General features: G+C 37.6%; 1 protein-coding gene across 4 annotated transcripts in view; it reads left to right on the top strand.

Annotated features, from left to right (window-relative positions):
• The first annotated feature begins 4,780 nt into the window (after positions 1-4,780).
• The window catches only part of ERBB2IP (erbb2 interacting protein), a 91,688-nt gene continuing 75,355 nt past the window's right edge, over positions 4,781-21,113 (top strand). For 3 of the 4 annotated variants that reach the window (XM_006870979.1, XM_006870978.1, XM_006870977.1), the window contains exons 1-2: positions 4,784-4,972; positions 7,657-7,774. In XM_006870979.1, the coding sequence (XP_006871041.1) occupies positions 4,784-4,972; positions 7,657-7,774 (307 nt within the window). Of the gene's footprint in view, positions 4,973-7,656; positions 7,775-21,113 lie in introns of all 4 variants that reach the window. The other variant, XM_006870980.1, reaches the window with a different exon arrangement.

Raw genomic sequence — 21,113 nt, 5'->3', positions numbered from 1 at the left:
AGGCCTCACTGCCTCTGGGTAGGATTCCGCTCTTCTCCATTGATGGTCCCAGGGTCCTCTGCTCCTAGACTGATAAATTAATCACTCCCCTCTTTGTTACAAAATGTCCATCTTTAGATTTCCAACCCTCACAACCAGTCCTGATAACAATTATTCACCATTGCATCACAAGAGACCCATCTATATTTCGTTTCATCAGCCCTTCCTGGACAGGCTGGACACCACTCACTGGAGACTCTACCTTCCTCCACGCCGTCTGGATCTAGGTTCCCTCTTGAAAGCTTGTAAGCCAGTCACTTCTTGCCTTTGTATCTCTCCCCCCATTTTGGGTAGCCAGTTCATGATTTTCTTTTGGAGTCTATTGTACCAGGTTTGTTCAGATTCTTGAATACTTATCTTCTTGTCTTTATGCTAGGGAAATTTGCTTCCAACAGCTCTTCGACTATCCCTTTTGTGATTTTCTGTGATTCTTCCTGTTTTGGCACTTCAGTCACCTGTAAGGCATTCTGCTTCATGTTGCCCCACACTAATCTTAGGTCTTCTTCAGGTTTTTTTTTTTTTTTTTTCATTCTCTTTTCTGCTTGTTCTTATAATGTAATTATATTGAGAGATTTGTCTTCAAGCTCTCTGATTCTGGCTTCTACCCCGTCAGTTCTACTCCTTTGCCCTTTCAGTGTGTTGTCCATTTCTGATATTTTAGTACTGATCATGCATACCTGTTTTTGTAGGTTTTGTATCATCTCTAATGCTGTATATGTTTTATTTGATTCTTCCTGTAGCGCTTTTCTGACTTTTTTCTTATTTTCCTTGACCTTTCTGTGGAACATTTGGATGAACCTCAATATCATTCTCCTGAATTCCTTATCAGGCAGTTGAAAAGCCTGCATTCCTTCCAGTGCAAATTCTGGCTTTTCTTCTTGGTCGTTTGTTTGAGCTACTCTGTCTTGTTTCTGCTCATGAGCAGAAAATTAGTATTGCTTATTTGACATTGTGGCATTGTTGTATTTGTAATAATTAGTTGAATGTATGTTGGGGTATTCTTAAGCTCTCTCGAATTGCCTCCTGGTAGATGTGATCAGGAGATGGGATTCCCTTTTCCCTGCTCTCACAGCTCAATTCAGAGTGTGTTTAGTAGGTGTTGACTGTAAACACTGCTCTAGTGTACAGCAGCAGTGGTTTTTGTCTAGATAGTGGGGTTTCATAGTGTGCTATTGTAGTTGGCTGTATTGCCACAATTGCTGTCTCTTTTTGGGTAAGGCAAGAAGAGAAAGGGTCTCCTCAAGATAAAAGGGGAGCTGAAAAACACAGATTAAACACTAAAGTCCAAAATCACACACACACACACCAAAAAAAAAAACAAAACAAAAAACCCTATGGCAAAATATGAGTAAGACTTTTAAGGCCTCTTGTCTTCAAAGCCATCTGAGAAATTTCAAGATGTTCTCGTTGTACCTTATGATGTAACTCAAGGTTTTGTTTTTCGTCTTTTTCTCCTTTTTTCCCCCACCTCCCCTCAAGTCTGTTGATGTTTTTCTCCTAGTGAGAACCAGTACAGGGCTGGCCAGATCTGCTTTGTGGAAGACATTCCTTTTGCAAACTCTTTCTGTTGACTTCTCCCCCTTCTTTGTTTCTGTGCAGATCCTTCCACATGCAGAGCAGAACCTTACCTGGGGGTGTCAACTCTTTCAGATATTCCATCTGGCCCCAGATTTGAAATGGGTAGACAGAGCAAAAGAAAAAAAATGAAAAAGAACTGCGCACAACTTTATCTCTGCGAATCCATCAGCCCTCTGTGATGGGGATGCTCTTTTGATCCTCTGTCTGCTCATTCCCATTCCGAGTAGCTTTGCTAGGACTCGCTGGCTATTGGAAATCAGAAGCCTCGTCTTTTCTTGCTTCTGCTCCACATCTTCAATCTATTTACTCAACTATTACTTTTAAAATCTTAGAAGTTGTGTTACTTTCACTAGCAACAGTTTTGCCTTATAAGTTATCTTATACCTCAAGTGCTCTATATATGTAATCACATTTAAAATGAATATACTCTTTTTAAAACCAGTTATATTCTAATAACAGTTTGTCTTATCCAGTGTGGTTTTTGGAAATGGGTTTTTAGGCCCTATCTTTCAAGCTTTTAGATACTATCATATTACATAAATGCAAAGTATCTATAATGAGAAGTACCAGAATATTAAATTTTGCACAATCACAACATTCCCATTGAACTTCCTGCTATGATTAAAGTGTTCTATAGCTTTGGTATTTAATATAGTATCCACTATCTTCATTGGCTATTGAGTACTTAACTGATCACTTAAGTGGAAAAGTGGATTTTTTTTTTAATTGTATGTGTAAATATACACTTTTGGCTATTGTTGTTTTACATTGTTCTCCAGTGTCCCCCTAAGTCAGTATGTGCTGTATTCTTAAGTCTGTATGACAGGTATTTTTTGTTCATGTTTTGTGTTTTTTAATCCAGCCAGTAAACCTCTAGCATATAAGCTGATTTTCCCTTTCATAATTAAATTCTTCTCATTTACTAGATGAGTAAAACTATTTATTCTTAACTAGTAATATGTAACAGCGTGTGTATTTGTGCACAACAATTTTTAATAAAATTATTTAATGTTTGCAATAGTAATTTTTGTACACCCTGAAAGGAAAACATGTAGTAGAGGTGTGTTATTATTTGAACACTTTGATGTCCTGAGTTCAAGTATACAGCATTGTAGATTACAAAGCATCTATGAGAAAGAGTTAGTTTCTTTTTGGTAAAATGGGGATAATAGTATATGCCTTAGTTGTAGTGAGAATGAAATGGCATTGTGAATATAGTTTATATAAAGATTGTAGCACACAGTGCTCTGCATATTGCCATACTTCAAAAGATTTTATGAGAAAGTGAGATGTTTAGGAAGATTGCAACGCAAGTATGAAAGATCTTCAAAAAGTTTCCAATAACTCTTTGAAAGTCCCCTCATATTTACCCTGCTTTAAACAATTGTCAAACACTGTAAGAATGTTACATAATTTGAATTAGAAGAGTTAAAGGCAGTGCATTTAAGTAAAAAATCAAAACTAATCCTGTCTTTGTTTTAAATTTAGCTCTTTTCCCCTTAAATGGCTTATTTTGCAGTAATTGAAATATTTAAAAACATTTACATCAAAATAATATTTCTCTCCTTAACTGAGTTTTTTGATGCTTCTGGCTAGCCTAAAACTTATCCCTGACCCCAATTAGAAGTCTTTGCCTAGGACAAGTATTTACTATTATGTTGTTGGTAAGTGCTGTCAAGTCGATTCTGACCCATAGTAACCCTGCATAGGGTTTCCAAGGAGCAGCTGATGAGCTTGAACCACTGACTTTGCAGTCTGACACATTAGCTCACAGCGCCACACCAGGACTCCATTAATAATTTTTTTTTAATTTACTATTACACATGCAAGGAATTGACTATAGTACCAGTGGTTCTTATCTATTAAAGTAGGTCTTGGTGCTGCCTTAGTAGGTGTGGCACGATAGGATAAGCAATCGACCTCAAGACTGGTTTGAACCACAAGGTCCGTGGTTCAAACTCATTGGAAACCACTCCTTGGAAACCCTATACAGGATTTCTATGAGTAGGAGTCGACTTCATGGCACTTAACAACAATACAGTATTCACCTACAGGCAGTATAGTTGAAATTGCATATATACATACTTTGTGTGCTTAAAAATCATTGTTGTTAGCAGCTTTCAAGTTGATCCTCAACTCATGGCAACCCCATGTGTTACAGAATAGAACTGCTCCATGAATTTTTTTTTTTTTTTGTCAGTAAATTCTGGTGTGGCACTATAGGATAAGATCTGGACTACAGGTCAGTTCGAACTGCAAAGTTGGTAGTTCAAACTCCCAAGCCACTCCTCCGAAAGCCTATACAGGGTCTGTATGGGTTGAAACTGACTGGACAGTGCTGAACAACAGCAGCAATAAAGGTTCATTAGTCCTTTGGAAACACTGTAAGGCCAATATGTAAATGAAACAAAATATACATGAGAGAGGAGATTTTATGTGGAAGTCATAGGGATGTTAAAAAAGGTAATTTGATCCCTGATATCTGTCAAGGAAGACCTGAAAATATTTTTGCCTTTCTAATTCCTCATCAAGCAGGGAGAAAGATGAGGCTTTCTACTCCCGTAAAGGTTTACACCCTCGGAAACCCTGTACAGGGTCACTATGGGTTGGAACCGACTCGACGGCACTTAACAACAACAACAATTTCTCATCAAAACTGTGGATTCCTGGTGTGGTGCTATAGGATAAGCATGGACTGCTAACCACAAGGTTGGTGTTTCAAACCCACCAGCCAGTCCTTGGAAATCCTATGCAGGGTTGCTATGAATCAAAACTGACTTGACGGCACTTAACAACCACACCAGGAATCAAAATTACACATAATGAAGTTCATAAGAAACTAAGAGTACTCATAAGCAGAAATTAAAAGATACCTGTTTTTTAAAATTACATTTTTTCCTTTTGAGATCTAATGAGCAGACTCAAAGCACTGTTTTCTTTAGGAACGTACAGTTAGTTCACATTATTTTGTAAAAAAAATATTTGAGTGCTTGGATTTAATTTGAAAGTCATTAGATATAAATTTGAGTGTTAAATGTATTCCTCTGTGTGTGTGTGAATTTAGCTGTGATACGTAACTTGGAATGCATTGTTCAGAAAAGTTTCTGTTTGTAATGCATATGTTTTCATTACATTTATATTTGTTTGACTATTTCAGTGTCTAAAAATGACTACAAAACGAAGCTTGTTTGTGCGGCTGGTCCCATGTCGTTGTCTACGAGGGGAAGAGGAGACTGTAACTACTCTGGATTATTCACACTGCAGTTTGGAACAGGTTCCCAAAGAGATTTTTACTTATGAAAAGACCTTGGAAGAGCTCTACTTAGATGCTAATCAGATCGAAGAGCTTCCCAAGGTATGTTAATACTGTCTTTCAAGAATTATCTTTAGTTCTTTTTCTGTCTAGTTTAGAATAGAATTATGATGGTGTAGCGCTGTGGGTTAATGAGCCAGACTACAAAGCTGTTTGAACTGCAAGGTCTGTGGTTCAGGCTCACCAGCTGCTCCCTGGAAACCCTATACAGGGTCACTATGGGTCAGAGCCAACTCGATGACACTTAACAACAACAACAATGTTGCCATGGAGTCCTGGTGTGGCGCTGTGGGTTAATGTGCCAGACTGTAAAGCCCTTTGAACTGCAAGGTCAGTGGTTCAGGCTCACCAGCTGCTCTTCAGAAACCCTATACAGGGTCACTATGGGTCAGAGCCAACTCGATGACACTTAACAACAACAACAATGTTGCCCTCATGCTGTCTATCTATATTTGTGTTTTCATCTTTTGTTTAATTTTGTCTTATTAATAGATGTAAAAGAAGTCTTTCTGTTTAGTTAATTGCATGAATACTTGAGTAAATTACCTAAAATTTTGTATTTAACTCCAATCGTGTTCTAGCCTTTAGGGTTGATAACAAGAGTGCATGCTTCTGCAGCCACTAGATTTTGTCTAGAAAAAGAAATGAAATTTGTCATTTCCAGTTTTATGAGACATAGTAATAAGTAGTAGTTGTTGTTGTTAGTTGCCATAAGTCTGTGACCCAGTCCTGCCAGTTCTTTGCCATCCCCAGGACTGGTTGAAGATTGGGCTGTTGGGATTCATAGGGTTTTCCTTGACTGGTTTCACAAGTAGATTGCCAGACCTTTCTATCCTTGTCTTAGTCTAAAAACCTCTACTGTTGTAGCATTGTTGTTGTTGTTGTTGTGTGCCGTGGAGTCGATTCAGACTCATAGCGACCCTGTACAGGGTTTCCGAGGCTGTTAATCTTTACGGGAGCAGAACGCCTCATCTTTCTCCCGCGGAGCAGCTGGTAGTTTCGAACTGCTGACCTTGCGGTACGCAGCCCGATTCGTAACCACTGCACTACCAGAACTTGTGTTGTAGCATAGTAACATGCAAATCTCTGATTACAGACAGGTGGTGCCTGCACATGAGGTGCATGCATTAGTTAGGACTCAAACCAAGGCCTCCCTCATGAAAGGCAAAAATTCTGCTGCTTCACCACCTACCACAAATGTCCCAAAATAATAACTAGCTCTGTTCTAAGCATTATGGTTATATTATGCCATTTACTGCTCACAACCACTATATGAGAAAGATGTTATTATTTTCCATTTTCAGATTTTCATATGATTTAAACTCAGGCAGCCAATAGTCCACTATACTACCCTATCACTGTATTTTTGCCTTTAATCTTTATGTAATTCCATTTATCATATTGGAATACTGGTGTGGCACCATAGGATAAGCACTTGACCTCCAGCTCAGTTTGAACTGCAAGGTTGGCAGTTCATACTCACCAGCTGCTCCTCAGAAACCCTATACAGTTAGTTCCGAGTCGGGACTAACTCGGTGGCCTTAACAATAATAGCAATATATTGGAGTTCTGGTGTGGCACTGTGGGTTAATGCCCTGGAATACAAGGTCGACACTTCAAGCTCCTTGGAAACTCTACAGGGTCGCTATGAGTCAGAACTGACTCAACAACACTTAACAAAAATAACATATATCATATGAGAGTCCTGGTGTGGCGCTGTAGGGTAAGCACTGGACTATTAACCACAACAACGGTTGGCAGTTCAAACCTACCAGGGACGCTGTGAGTCAGATGTGGCTCAGCACTTAACAACAACAGCAACAATACATCATATGTTTATGATTTTAGATACTATAGTAAATGGAATTGTTTCCTTAGCTTTCTGTTCTGATTGCTTATTGCTGATTTATAAAAACCTGACATTTTTGTGTGCTGACCTTGAATCCCATCACTATACTGAGTTATTAATTCTAGTAGTGTTCTTCTGATACTTACCTTCGTATATTTTACTCCCTGATTATCCTCTTACACAATCTCCTGTTTTATAGAAAATCTAAAGTAGCTTTAATTGAATTGTTAGAATTTTTTGACCAAATAGCAGTGTGTTTCAACCTGTAGGTGGAGACCCACTGGTGGCTTATAATTATCAATGTAATGCATATGGCCTGGATTTAAAAAAAAAAAAAATCCTGTAATTTTGATTGCCAGATTTCTCAAATAAAAATATAGCACATCCAGTTGAATTAGAATTTCAGATATAGAAAGATTTTTTTTGGTATAAATGTGTTTGTTTGTTTTTTGAGGGGTAAACATCTTATTGGCTCCTCATGCAACAGTCTGTTATGCTTTTATTTGATGCATATGTCTGCACATATTTCCAAGCTAATTAAATGTGTTGTTTTACAAAACATAAGCTCCAACGTTTGCCATATTTAAATGCCATTTATGTTGTTGACTGTTAACAGGGAATACGTTTACAGTCATGTATTTATTCTCATTTAAGCGCATTTTGCCCATAGAAGTATGAGGATGCTTACTGTTCTTTGTGTTTTGAGTTGTATTCAGGTTAATAATAATGTAACCAGAGCAATAAGAGAACTTCCCTAGTGTTTGTGTGAACATGAGTCATTTAGTTTTAATAAGACTAATGATTTGTATAAAAGTCAGAAGATGGAAGTATTTAAAGAAGCTAAATAATCAAAATTCTTTTGTCTGTTTTTCAATAGCAACTTTTTAACTGTCAGTCGCTACATAAACTGAGTTTGCCAGACAATGATTTAACAACATTACCAGCATCCGTTGCAAATCTCATTAATCTCAGGGAACTGGATGTCAGCAAGAATGGTAAGCTTGTTTTCCTAACTTTTTGTACTTGGGACTATTTAGATACATGTTGTGTTTTAATAAGTGGTGGTGGTGTGCCATGGAATAGGCTCCAACTCTTAACGACCCTGCATAGGGTTTCCGAGGCTGTAAATCTTCATGGGAGTAGAAAGCCTCATCTTTGTTCCACAGAACAGCTGGTAGTTTCGAAATGCTGACCTTGAGATTAGCAGCCCAACTCCTAACCACTATGCTAAATGTCAAAGTCAGGTTGAAATATATTACCAAATTAGCATCATCTTATGAAAAATTTTAAAGTAGCTGGTTGGCACAGTGACTGAGCGCGTCACTGCTAACCAAAGGTAGGCAGTGGGAACCTACCAGTCATTTTAAGGTGATGGGATGTGGCAGTTGGCTCAGAAACCTTATGGCAGTTCTGTTCTGCCATAGAGGGTTGAGGGTTACTATGTGATGGAATCAACTGGATATAAATGTATGGGCAAGGTTGTATATAACCTGTTTCATATTCAAATACAGTAAAATTTAATGTTTTATGTTGTAGTCTTGGCTGGTGGCTCTGTGGCTTAGGTGTTGGGCTGTTGATCACAAGGTTGGTGATATAAACCAACCCACCAACCGTTTGTGTGTGTGTGTTGGGCAGGGATGTGGGGTTATGAGACTATCTGCTCCTGTAAAAATTTACAGTCTCAGAAACCTTGTGTAGGATTGCTATGAGTTGGAATTGACTTGATATACATACAAGGGGGGCTTCAAAAGTTCCTGAAAAATGAAGTCGAAAGATAATGCCATTTTTTTCAATGAATATTTTGAAGCCCCCTGGTACACAAAAATACACACACACGGAGTTATTCGTGAAACTTTAAAGCAAGGTAGAGATTAAGTGGTAAATTTTATTTGAGAGAGTGTGTTTTTAACCTTTTAATAACACACAACAGATACACACAAATTATCTGTAAATATAAAATAAAGATACATTTTTTAAGTGTTTGCTACCTTGTTGCTTGTAATGAGAAATTACTGCCTTTTTCACTGTTGATGTTGTAATATGATTAGAAAAAAGAATCATGCATCTCTGGTAGCACAGTAGTTACGAATCAGGCTGCAAACCTTAAGGTCAGCAGTTCGAAACTACCAACTGTTCTGCGGGAGAAAGATGAGGCTTTCTGCTTCTGTAAAGATTTACAGCCTCGGAAAACCCTGTACAGGGTTGCTATGAATAGGAACCGACTCCACGGCACATAACAACAACAACAAACATCTTCATCAATACTGAGATGCAATATTTATAATAATGCTAAAGGAAAAAAGAAATTTGCAGAACATTGGAAATTATGCTATCATTTAGCAAATATTTATTGAGAGCCCAGGTTGTGCGAAGTAGTCTATTAGGATCCTAGTTGCAATTATAGTGAGAAATAAAATGTTAAATAAGTGTTTAGTCTTGTATTTGTGGTTTCTTACTTTGATATATACAGAAAAAGTAAGCTGTATAAGGGGGCTTTAAAAATTTCATGGAAAAATGGAATTGAAAGATAATGGAAGTTTTTCCATGAATTATTTGAAGATCCCTGATAATACAGAGTGTTTCGTACCTACTTTGATAGGAGCTGGAACTAGGCACTTGAAATTTCTATAGTGAACATGTAGTTCTAATTACAGAAAAGAAAGTACAGTGTGGTTAATTTTAATGCTGTGTCCAAAGATGTTGCTTTTAACAAACAATTCATCTTCAAATAATTCTTTTTAATGTTTAGAGAAAACCTCTGTAAACAAGTCCTAACAGCACTATCAGCAAATACTTACAATCTATCCTAGACCCCTTGGTTCTGAAGTCAGTCTCTCTGTGTCCCAGTGGTGACAATTTCCAGCTGTATTTGTTCTGTCATATCAGTTCTGCTATATCTAAGGATTTAGTATGATTTTAAGACTGATAAAAATAGTCATCCTTTTTTCACAGTTTTTTTTCAGTGTTTTAAATTACATCTGTGCCCCCTACCCTTCAAAATTGCTTATCTTCACTTACCAATTCCTAATTATATTTTAGTAGTTAGCAATGTATATAAAATAATAAAATAGTCTATTTTATAGGATAATGGTCCAGTTAACATTTCTTTTTTGGAGGATTTATGGTTTACTTATTCAGTATAAATATGAATACTATTAGTAGTGATTACCCTACAGACTTTCCGTACAGCCTCAATTAATTGTCAGTAGACAGTAAAATTTCATTTTAAAACTAGCAGTTTTGCCTTTGTTTATTGAGTCATTTAATTTAGAGTTTAAAATATTTTTACATGGTGGAAGTTTGCATTTAAAATTTTAAATTATAATTTAATTTGACTTTGATTGAATTAATTAAAAATGATACTCTTTTTCTCCAACATACTTAAAAATTTTCAAACCCAAATAAAAAATATGCATGAAAGCTAGAAAAACACCATCAATTAACCAGTTGGTAGTATTTCACCACATTTGTTTTATTTTTTTCTTTTATATACATAAGGAGCTCTGGTAGCATAGTAGTTACGAATCGGGTTGCGACCCTCAGGGTCAGCAGTTCAAAACTACCAGCTGTTCCGCAGGAGAAAGATGAGGCTTTCTGCTCCTGTAAAGATTTACAGCCTCGGAAACTCTGTACAGGGTCGCTGTGGGTCAGAACCGACTCCACAGCACATAACAATAACAACATATATACATAGGAACTTCCAAAAGTTCTTGGAAAGATGGAATTTTTCCAGGGACTTTTTGAAGCCCCCTCATATGTACATATAAATTTAAATAGGGCCAGGAAGAAGATAAATACATCTTATTGCTTATACAAAATGTATTTTTCCTAAACCTATTTCAAAATTTAAGTTGCAGCTTTCACAAATCTCACTGTATGCTTCCCGTACTATCAAGAACATTCTTATTTGTAATCCAAATATCATCTATACTCAAAGTTAACATCACATTTAACATTGCCAGATTACCCCCCTTTTAACATATAGATCAATAGAGCACTGTGTCTCTGTCTTTTAATGAACACTCTTCCTATTTCTTTTGTTTGTTTTTCATGACATTGACAATTTCGATAAGTCTATGTCAATTTGTTTTTTTATTTGGGTTTTAAATTTTGTCTGACGGTTTCCTTATGATTGTATTCAGGTTAAATAGATAGCTTCAGTTTCAAACATCCCCAAACACAAGAGTCTTTTTGTGTTTCCATCCTTCACTTAGTATAGTGTCAGGGGTTGCATGGCTTAATACATTTGAAGTAAATCAACTTAATTTCTTAACATTGTACTTCTATATATGGTGATATTAGAAAATGATCAAAGTCGTGTTTTCTTTTTGCATATTTATAGTTTGCTCATATTCACCCTAGGTGAAGGTTAGTAGTTATTAATGCCTCTGGAGTCCTGGTGTGGTACTGCAGGAAAATGCACTGGGCTGCAAGGTCGGTTTGCACTGCAAGGTCAGCAGTTCATGTCCACCAGCCACTCCTCAGAAACCCTATTGATATGAGTTGGAATTGACTGGATGCTACTTAATAACAATTGTCATTCCAAACAGGCTTAATTAATTCTCCTAGGCAGCAAGTTTTTATGAGTCTTCTCCATTGTTACTTGCTATCAAGTGGGTTCTGATTCATAGTGAGTGAATGTATTACAGAGTGGAGCTGCTCTCTAAGGGTTTCTTGCTATTGAATTTTAGGACTGTTAAGACCTTAGGAGTAGTCCTGGTTGCGTAGTGGGTTGCTCATTGGGCTGCTAACTATGTTAGCAGTTCAAATCCATCAGCTGCTCTGACTAAGAAAGAGGCTTTCTGCTCTTTGAAAGATGTACAGGTTTGGAAACCCTACATAGGGTCGCTATGAGTTGAAATCAACTAGAAGGCAGTGGAGGTGGTGGCCTTAGAAATCATCGAGTGTAATGTGTCCCAAAGCAGTATATTTTATACTCTTTGGCCTTTTTAAATGGAAGATGTTAAGGTATAATGTTTTTGTTGTTGTTAAGTGCCATCGAGTCAATTCTGACCCATAGCGACCCAGTATAGAATTTCCAAGAAGCATTTGGTGAGCTTGAACTGCTGACTTTGCAATTCAGACAGCTTTGCAGTCTGGCACATTAATCCACAGTGCCACACCAGGACTCCTAAGGCATAATACTACTAATAAAATAGTATGCACCTGGAAAAGGCTTGTAAATTTATCTACAAGTCTGTATTGTGGTGGTAAGTTGGTTCCAGTTTCACAGCGACCTTATGTAGGGATTCTGAGACTGTAAATCTGTACAGAAGCGGAGTGTCTCATCTTTCTCCTAAGGTTCGAACTGCTGATTGTGCAGTTAACAGCCCAGTTCATTATCTACCGTATTACTAGGACTACGATGGATCTTGGCTGAAAGCAGAGAATATCAGAAGGATGTTTACCTGTGCTTTATTGACTACACAAAGGCTTTCGATTGTGTGGATCATGACAAGCTATGGACAACATTGAGAAGTATGAGTATTCCAGAACACTTAATTGTACTTCTAAGAAATCTGTACCTAGACCAAGAAGCAGTTGTTCGAACAGAACATGGGAACACTGAATGTTTTAAAATTGGGAAAGGTGTGAGACAGGGTTGTATTCTTTCACCATACTTATTCAACCTGTATGCTGAGCAAATAATACGAGAAGCTGGGTTCTATGAAGAAAAACGTGGCATCAGGATTGGAGGAAGACTCATTAACAACCTGCGATATGCAGATGATACAACCTTGATCGCTGAAAGTGAAGAGGACTTGAAACATTTACTTATGAAGATTAAAGAGCACAGCCTTCGATATGGATTGCATCTCAATGTCAAGAAAACAAAAATCCTCACCACTGGACCAATAAACAACATTCTTATCAATGGAGAAAGGATTGAAGTTGTCAAGGACTTCATTCTTCTTGGATCAACTATCAACACTCGCGGAAGTAGCAGTCAAGAGATCAGACGACATATTGCACTGGGCAAATCTGCTGCACAGGAACTTTTTAAAGTATTGAAGAGCAGAGATGTCAGCTTGAGGACTAGGGTGCGCCTGACCCAGGCCATTGTGTTTTCAATAGCCTCATATGGATGCGAAAGCTGGACAGTGAATAAAGAGGATCGTAGAAGAATTGATGCCTTTGAGTTGTGGTGTTGGAGGAGAATACTGAGGGTGCCATGGACTGCCAAAAGAACCAATAGATCTGTTTTGGAAGAAGTGCAGCCAGAGTGCTCCTTGGAGGCCAGGATGGCTAAGCTTCGTCTCTCCTACTTTGGACATGTGGTCCGGAGGAAACAATCGTTGGAGAAGGATGTCATGCTGGGTAAGGTGGAAGGTCAGAGAAAAAGAGGAAGACCTCCAACGAGATGGATCGGCCAGGTGGCATCATTGATGGACTCGGGGGTGGCAGCGTTGGTGAGGTTGGCCCAGGATAGGACATTGTTTCGTTCTGCTGTGCATGGAGTCGCTATGAGTCGGTTCCGACTCGATGGCACCTGACAACAACAACAACAACCACCAGCCTGTATAGGATGTAAATACTAAAGAGAATATTATCTGGCTCATTAATGGACACATATATTTTCCTTAACAATCTGTATTTTAACTCCAGGTTTCTTACACTAAAATGATAATGGTAGCATTATCTAAGTAGCAATTCTGACTTTCGTAATGTTTCTTAAAGAATTACATGTTTTAGAGTTACACCAAACTGTTTTGAAAATTAATTGAACTGTGTACAATGTATCTTTAACTAATTTCAGTAGTTCTTTGTTGTTTATTTTGAAACAGTGCTTTAGTGTTCTTTGAGGCTGTGAATGTGAGCATTTGGAGATTTTGCATATGAACAAAAGATTTAGGAAAAGCACTTATTTTGTTTAGAGAAAGGACAGTCAGTTATTGCTTCTAATAAAATGTTGTAACTTATACTGACTAAAATTATTCATCCATTTCTTTTTCCTTTTTCTATGTGACTGATCACATAGAAAGTACCAAGTGTCTTCTTTAAATAAGTAGTCCTTTGCTTTTACTTATTTTCTTGAATTTTTTCCTCCATTTTGTCTCAAACTAGTGTTTTGTGTAGATGAAACTGCACTTCTTTGATGATGAGCAAAACCAATTTAGGAAGAACAAGAGAGTATATTATTATCTTGGCTTATAGAAATTCTAATAATAATTCCTAACTTAATTTTCATTATTGTGACCTCAGTAATTAAGCCATTTTACTTTCAAGGTCTGAGATTATCTTAATTATCCTGTAATTTTTTAACTCTGAAGTATATCCCATTGAAAGTATGTTTTACTGAAAACAACAATATAGCATACGGAGCTCTGGTAGCGTAGTGGGTACAAATCGGTGCGAACCTTAAGGTCAGCAGTTCGAAACTACCAGCCGCTCCGCGGGAGAAAGATGAGGCTTTCTACTTCCCGTAAGGATTTATACCCTCGGAAACCCTGTACAGGGTCACTATGGGTCGGAACCGACTCGACGGCACTTAACAACAACAACTAGGGTAGTATATTTAATGAGAAATTTGAGGGTTTTTTGGTTGCATGTTTGATTAGGTACTACATTGTATGAAAAGAAGTTTAGTGTATTAAACGAAAGTATTATTTATCAGATTTTCCCATCTACAGAAATTATTAAATGTTTGTATATCATTCAGATGATCAATAAGGGAGAGATGAATATGTTTCGTTTTATATTTAATGAAAATTCCAAGTTTTCCTCTATTGCAATGTTTAATTATATTAAATCTTGAATAAGATGTTACAACCTGTTTATTTATTTTAAACTTTTTGTTATGAATTGAGTGAAAGTCCAGAGATAAGATCTTCAGCTCTACATACAACAAACCACACACCCCATACCCACATGCCCCGGTCCATCCCAGTGACCTCAGTCCCTCCTTTTAGCAGCAGCTATCCCAGTTCTTCCCTGTGGTTCCCCATTTACATCTTATATTTCACAAATGAACAGAGCAAAAATATATGATACACACATACAATACAAAAAATACGTGTTCATTTAAATGTCCAAAGGGTGCATTCTGCAAGGCAGCCTCCTGCCCACAGACATAGAGCCTCCTCACTCAGTCCATGGTCCTAGAGCCCTGAGCTGCTCTGGTTCTCCATACCAATGTCTCTGTCACTGTCTCTGCTGTCGCTGATTTTTTAGATAGGGATCTCATGCTCCTCTCATGCTCTTCCTTCTTGATGGTCCTGGAATTCTCTGTTCCTGAAAATGAAAGATTCATCACTTCCCCCTTTTAGTTACACATATTCTACAATTACAGTTGTGACAATCACAATTAATCCTACTAACAATTACAATTGAATCATAAAATCCTATCACCATACCCCTTTCACCAGATCCATCTGGAAAAGAGGAAAAACTATTCAGTGGGTATTCTATCATACACCTTATTCTGGAACTAAGTACACCCTTGAAAGCTTGTAAGCCAGCCACTCCATGCCTCTATAGCCCTACCATTTTTGATAGCCAATGTCAAAATCGTCCATCCTCGTCATCCTAGTACACTGAGGGAGACATGCATGTTCTTTAATCTGAAGAATCTTCCGTTCTGATTGGAATTTTGAGCAACTGTACTACTAAGCAAAAATATAGTTAATCAAATTGTAGCAATTTACACTTGCTCACAGTGTCAAACATCTTTATCTTTATCTGGTTGGGCTCTGGTCAGCTCAGCCCTAGCCAGTGAAATACTCCCATCCTTTCCATCCTTGGTAACCATTAAAGAATGTTTCTATTAGTATGGGAAATTTTTCTTAAGCTTTTACAGTAATGATCTCATGCAATATTTGTCCTTTTGTGATTGATTCATTTCACTCAGCATAATTTCCTTCAGTTTCATCCATGCTGTGAACTGTTTTGCATATTCATCATTCTTCTTCAAGATTGCATAGTATTCCATTGTGCATATGTACTAAAGTTCATTCTTTCATTGATTGTCACTTCAGACAGTCTCCATCTTTCTGCTATTATGCCTAGTCCTGCGATGAACATTGATGTGCATATATCTACTCGTATCCTAACTCATATTGCTTATGGATATGTATTAAGTAAAGGGATTAAATAAAGGGATTAAAGCCTCATATGGATGCGAAAGCTGGACAGTGAATAAGGAAGATCGTAGAAGAATTGATGCCTTTGAGTTGTGTTGGAGGAGAATAGTGAAAGTGCCATGGACTGCCAAAAGAACCAATAGATCTGTTTTGAAAGAAGTGCAGCCAGAGTGCTCCTTGGAGGCCAGGATGGCTAAGCTTCGTCTCTCCTACTTTGGACATATTGTCCGGAGGAAACAATAGCTGGAGAAGGATGTCATGCTGGGTAGGGTGGAGGGTCAGAGAAAAAGAGGAAGACCCCCAACGAGATGGATCAGCCAGGTGGCATCATTGATGGCGTCAAGTGTGGCAGCGGTAGTGAGGTTGGCCCAGGATCGGACATTGTTTCATTCTGCTGTGCATGGGGTCGCTATGAGTCGGTTCCGACTTGATGGCACCTGACAACAACAACAACAAAGGGATTACTGGGTCATAACATATTTCCGTTCCCAACTTTCTGAGATGGTGCCATACCATTTTCCATAGTGGTTGAACCATTTTACAGTCCTGCCAGCAATGTAGGAGGTCCCATTCTCTCCACACCCTTGCCAGCATTTGCTCTTTTCTTTTATTGAGCTTCATTACTAATGCTCATCTATGCCAAGAAATTTGGAAGACAACTCTGTTCAACTGCTTGGAAGAGATCCGTATTTGTGCCCATTCCAAAGAGAGGTGATCCAACGGAATTCATAAATCATCGGACAGTCTCTCTTTGATATCCCATGTGAATAAAGTTTTACTAAAGGTAATACAGAAATGGCTGCAAGCATACATTGACAGAGAACTTCCAGAGGTTCAAGCCAGATTCAGAAGAGGCTGTGGAACGATGAATATCATTGCTGATGTCCGATGGATCTTGGCTGAAAGCAGAGAATACCAGAAAGATGTTTACCCATGCTTTATTGACTATGCAAAGGATTTTGGTTTTTTGAATCATAACAAGCTATGGACAACATTATGAAGTCCATGAGTATTCCTGAACACTTAATTGTGCTCATGAGGAATGTACATGGACCAAGACAAGAGGCAGTTGTTTGAACAGAACATGGGAACACTGAATGGTTTGAAATTAAGAAAGGTGTGCAACAGGGTTGTATTCTTTCACCATATCATCTCAACCTGTATGCTGAGCAAATAATCCAAGAAGCTGGGTTCTATAAAGAAAAAAGTGGCATCAGGATTGGAGGAAGACTCATTAACAACCTGCGATATGCAGATAATACAACCTTGCTTGCTGAAATTGAAGAGGACTTAACATATTTACTAATGAAGATCAAAGACCACAGCCCTCAGAACGGATTGCTGCTCAATGTAAAGAAGACAAAAACACTCACCACTGGACCAATAACAACAGTCTTATCAATGGAGAAAAGATTGAAGTTGTCAAGGACTTCATTCTTCTTGGATCAACTATCAACACTCATGGAAGCAGCAGTCAAGAAATTAAAGGACATATTGTATTAGGCATATCTACTGCACAAGACCTATTTAAAGTGTTGAAGAGCAAAGATGTCAGCTTGAGGACTAAGGTGCACCTTACCTAAGCCATGGTCTTTTCAGTAATCTTATATGCATGCGAAAGCTGAACAATGAATAAGGAAGATCATAGAAGAATTGATGCATTTGAGTTATGGTGTTGGAAGAGAATATTGAAAGTGCCATGGGCTGCCAAAGAATCAACAGATCTGTATTGGAAGAAGTGCATCCAGACTGCTCCTTGGAGGCCAGGATGTCCAAACTTTGTCTCTCATACTTTGGACATATTGTCAGGAGGGACCAGTTGCTGGGGAAGGATATCATGTTTGGTCAGGTGGAGTGTCAGAGAAAAAAGGAAGACCCCCAGCGAGATGGATTGACAAAATGGCAGCATCAATGAGCTCTAGCATGTCAACAGTAGTGAGGTTGGCCCAGGATTGGGCAATGTTTAGTTCTGTTGTGTGTAGGGTCACCATGAATCGGTACTGATTCGATGGCACCTTAACAAGAGAATATCTATGTTATTATTGTTTTGATTTGCATCTTTCTAATGGCTAATTGTGAACATTTCTTCAAATGTTTGTTGGCTGCCTGAATGTTTTCCTTAGAGAAGTGCTGTTCATGTCCTGTGCCCGTTTTTTAAATTGGGTTGTGTGTCTTTTTCTTATAGAGGTGTTGTAGTTTTCTTTAAACTTTAGAGATTAGTCCCTTTTCTGATTATGTCATTGCAAAAGATTTTTCCCAACCTGTGGGTTCCTTTTTACTCTTTTGGTGAAATCTTTTGACACACAACAGTTACTAATTTTCAGTAAATCTTAGTCATCTGTTTTGTCTTCTAGTGTGTGTTTTTTATAATGTTTGATAGTGTATATATGCTATGTATTTTGTTGTTGTTAAGTGCCGTCGAGTCAGTTCCGACCCATAGCGACCCTGTACAGGGTTTCCTAGGGTGTAAATCTTTACAGGAGTAGAAAGCCTCATCTTTCTCCCACGGAGCAGCTGGTAGTTTCAAACCGCTGACCTTAAGGTTCGCAGCCCGATTCGTAACCACTACGCTACCAGAGCTCCTTATTAGAGCCCCTAAATTTATTGCTATTTTTTCTTGATATTTATAGTTCTAGGTTTTACATTTATGTCTTTAATCCAGGTTGAGTTTTTGTTTTGTTTTTTTGTATATGTTGAGTCTTGTTTCATTCTTTTGGAAATCTATTTTCTGTTTTGCCGGCACCATTTGTTGTGATTTGGTCATTTAATGTATGTATTTTGGCCCTTTGTCAAAGATCAGTTGACTGTATGTGGACAGACTTACTTTTGGGTTCTCAATTTTGTTCCATTGATCTGTGTGTCTTTCATTGTAACAGTACCAGGCTGGTTTGACCACTGTGGCTTGTAGTAAATTTTGAGATCAGGGAATGAGAGGCCTCCATCTTTGTTCTTCTTAAGCAGTGCTTTGATTGCCATTAGCTTGATAAATTTTTTGCATCCTTTAACTTTTAATCTATGTTTGTCTTTGTGTATAAGATATGTCTCTTGTAGATTGCATACTGAAGCATCCTGTTTTCTTATTCATTTTACTACTCTCTGTCTTTTGACTGATGCATTGAATACATTGACATTCCGCGTAATTATTGATAGGTATGAATTGGTTGCCGTCATTTTGCTGTGTGTGTGGATGGGTGAGGGTTGTTTTGTTCTGTTTATGTAGTGTTGCTGGTTTCTTTTTCTGCATTTTTCCATTTCTTTGTGTGCTTTTTCTTGTCAATTTCTTCATAGTTTTTATGCTTACAAAATATTCATGGATTTTTCCTTTTCTTGATGTGAAAGTGTGTTAAGTTTATTTGAGGTTACCTTGTAATTTATTAATTTCTTCTGCAATTTTAAACAAAAATGTTTTATCTTGAAATCTACTTGACTTCCTCACCATTTGGTATTCTGTAAATATACTTTCCCCTAGTTTGCTGTGTAGTTGTCTTCATTATAGATTGATAGATCTGGCTCCCTTTCTTCAGTCTTGTAGTTTGGTTTTACTCTGGATGCTTCTGTATCTGGATTGAATTCTGGGTGGTACGGCCTGTATGCCAATCTATAGTTGTTGTCTCTGTTGTTGGGTCTCAGTCCAAAGGACTCCTTGTAGTATATTTTGTAAAGTTAGCTTGTTTTTTCCAAATTCCTTTAATTTCTGTTTATCTGTTAATGTCCTAATTTCACCAATCTTGTAACTAAACTCTAGTGTGGTTTCCTTTCATGTGTTTATATTAATTCAATCTGTGAATATTTGAGTTTATGATAATGTGCCAGATCCTGTTTTCAGATTCATTGCTGGTATGCTGTTTTGAAAGGAGACAGGATTCATACTGTACGTCTTTATTATTGTTTCATCCAATTGTTTTTATGTAAAAGTCCTTGCTTTAGTGTTTTGGCTAAGATGTTAAATTTTTTTAGTTTCTGATCTTTTTATTAATTAATCCATTGTTTTTCAATTGACCAAGCAGTTTCTTTTCAGGATTAAAAACACTTACATAGAGATTAGCAGAATTGAGCTCAAACCTTTACTTCTCTACTTAATAGTCATGCTGTTATATTGGAACAGTAATCTAAGTTTCAGTTATTGTTGTATGTCATCAAATTGATTCCACCTATTAGCAGCCCTGCAAACCAAACCAAAACCGTATCACTGCTGTTGAGTTGATTCCGACTCATCATGACTCTAGGACAGAGTAGAACTGTTCCACAGGGTTTCTGAGACATTGAATCTTTCTGAGAGCAGCCAGCCTTATCAGTCTCTTGTGGAGCACCTGATGGACTTGAACCACCGACCCTGCAGTTAGCAGCCCAGTACTTTACCTACTGTGTGTCATCAGGGCTCCAGCAACCCTATAGTGGCTCTATAAGATATAGTAGAAATGTCCCATAGAGTTTCTAGGGATGTAAATTTTCACAGGAGCAGATTACTCTGTCTTTGCCCCTGTGGAGCCACTGGTGAGTTTGAACTTGTCTAGCAGCCAAGCACTTAGACACTGTAGCACCCCAGGACTCTTAAATCTCAGTGAGTTTATCGATAAAAATTGTCAGTAGTACCACTTTTCTGCCTGCCATATGAGACTGGCAGATATGCATCCAGTGTACAGGAGGTATATATAAGGGGGCTTCAAAAAGTTCCTGGAAAAATTAATAAACAATGGAAATTTTCCGTTAACTTTTTGAAGCCACCTTATATATTTAAGGTACCATTATAATTATTTTAAAGGAATTCATTCTCTTACCTCAATTTTCTGTGATTTAACTGAAAGTCTAATTTCCTCTTCCTTTTCTTTTTCAATTTTACTTGATTGTAAGCTTTTTAATGAGAAAATTCACCAAAATCCTATCCCAAGCCATTGCAGATAACAACTAGTGTTAGAGGTATTTTCTTCACTAGTGTCTAGATGGCATATTTTCTAAAGACAATGAATAGAAACACTGATTAAAATATTCTCTTGACAGGGGTGGGACTGGTAGGGAGGAAAGGAAAAAAAACAAAGACAATGTATTGTTTATTCTCCTTTATGAGCATATTGAATTAAAGCCAAGAGTTATAAGGTAGTAAAACCAGAAAGAGTAGTTCAGATGTTTTATCTGATATAGGAACACTAGAGAGGTAAACCAAGGTCTTTCTTTTTAATTGAATCAAAAAGTCCAGGCAGTGTGAATTGAAAGTTTGTGGTGAAAACAAAAAGTAGTTCTCTGAAGCTGAGGAAAT

Source organism: Chrysochloris asiatica, unplaced genomic scaffold (genome assembly GCF_000296735.1).
Source record: "Chrysochloris asiatica unplaced genomic scaffold, ChrAsi1.0 scaffold00157, whole genome shotgun sequence".
Taxonomy (NCBI): domain Eukaryota; kingdom Metazoa; phylum Chordata; class Mammalia; order Afrosoricida; family Chrysochloridae; genus Chrysochloris; species Chrysochloris asiatica.
This window is presented reverse-complemented; position numbering and strand designations above follow the sequence as displayed.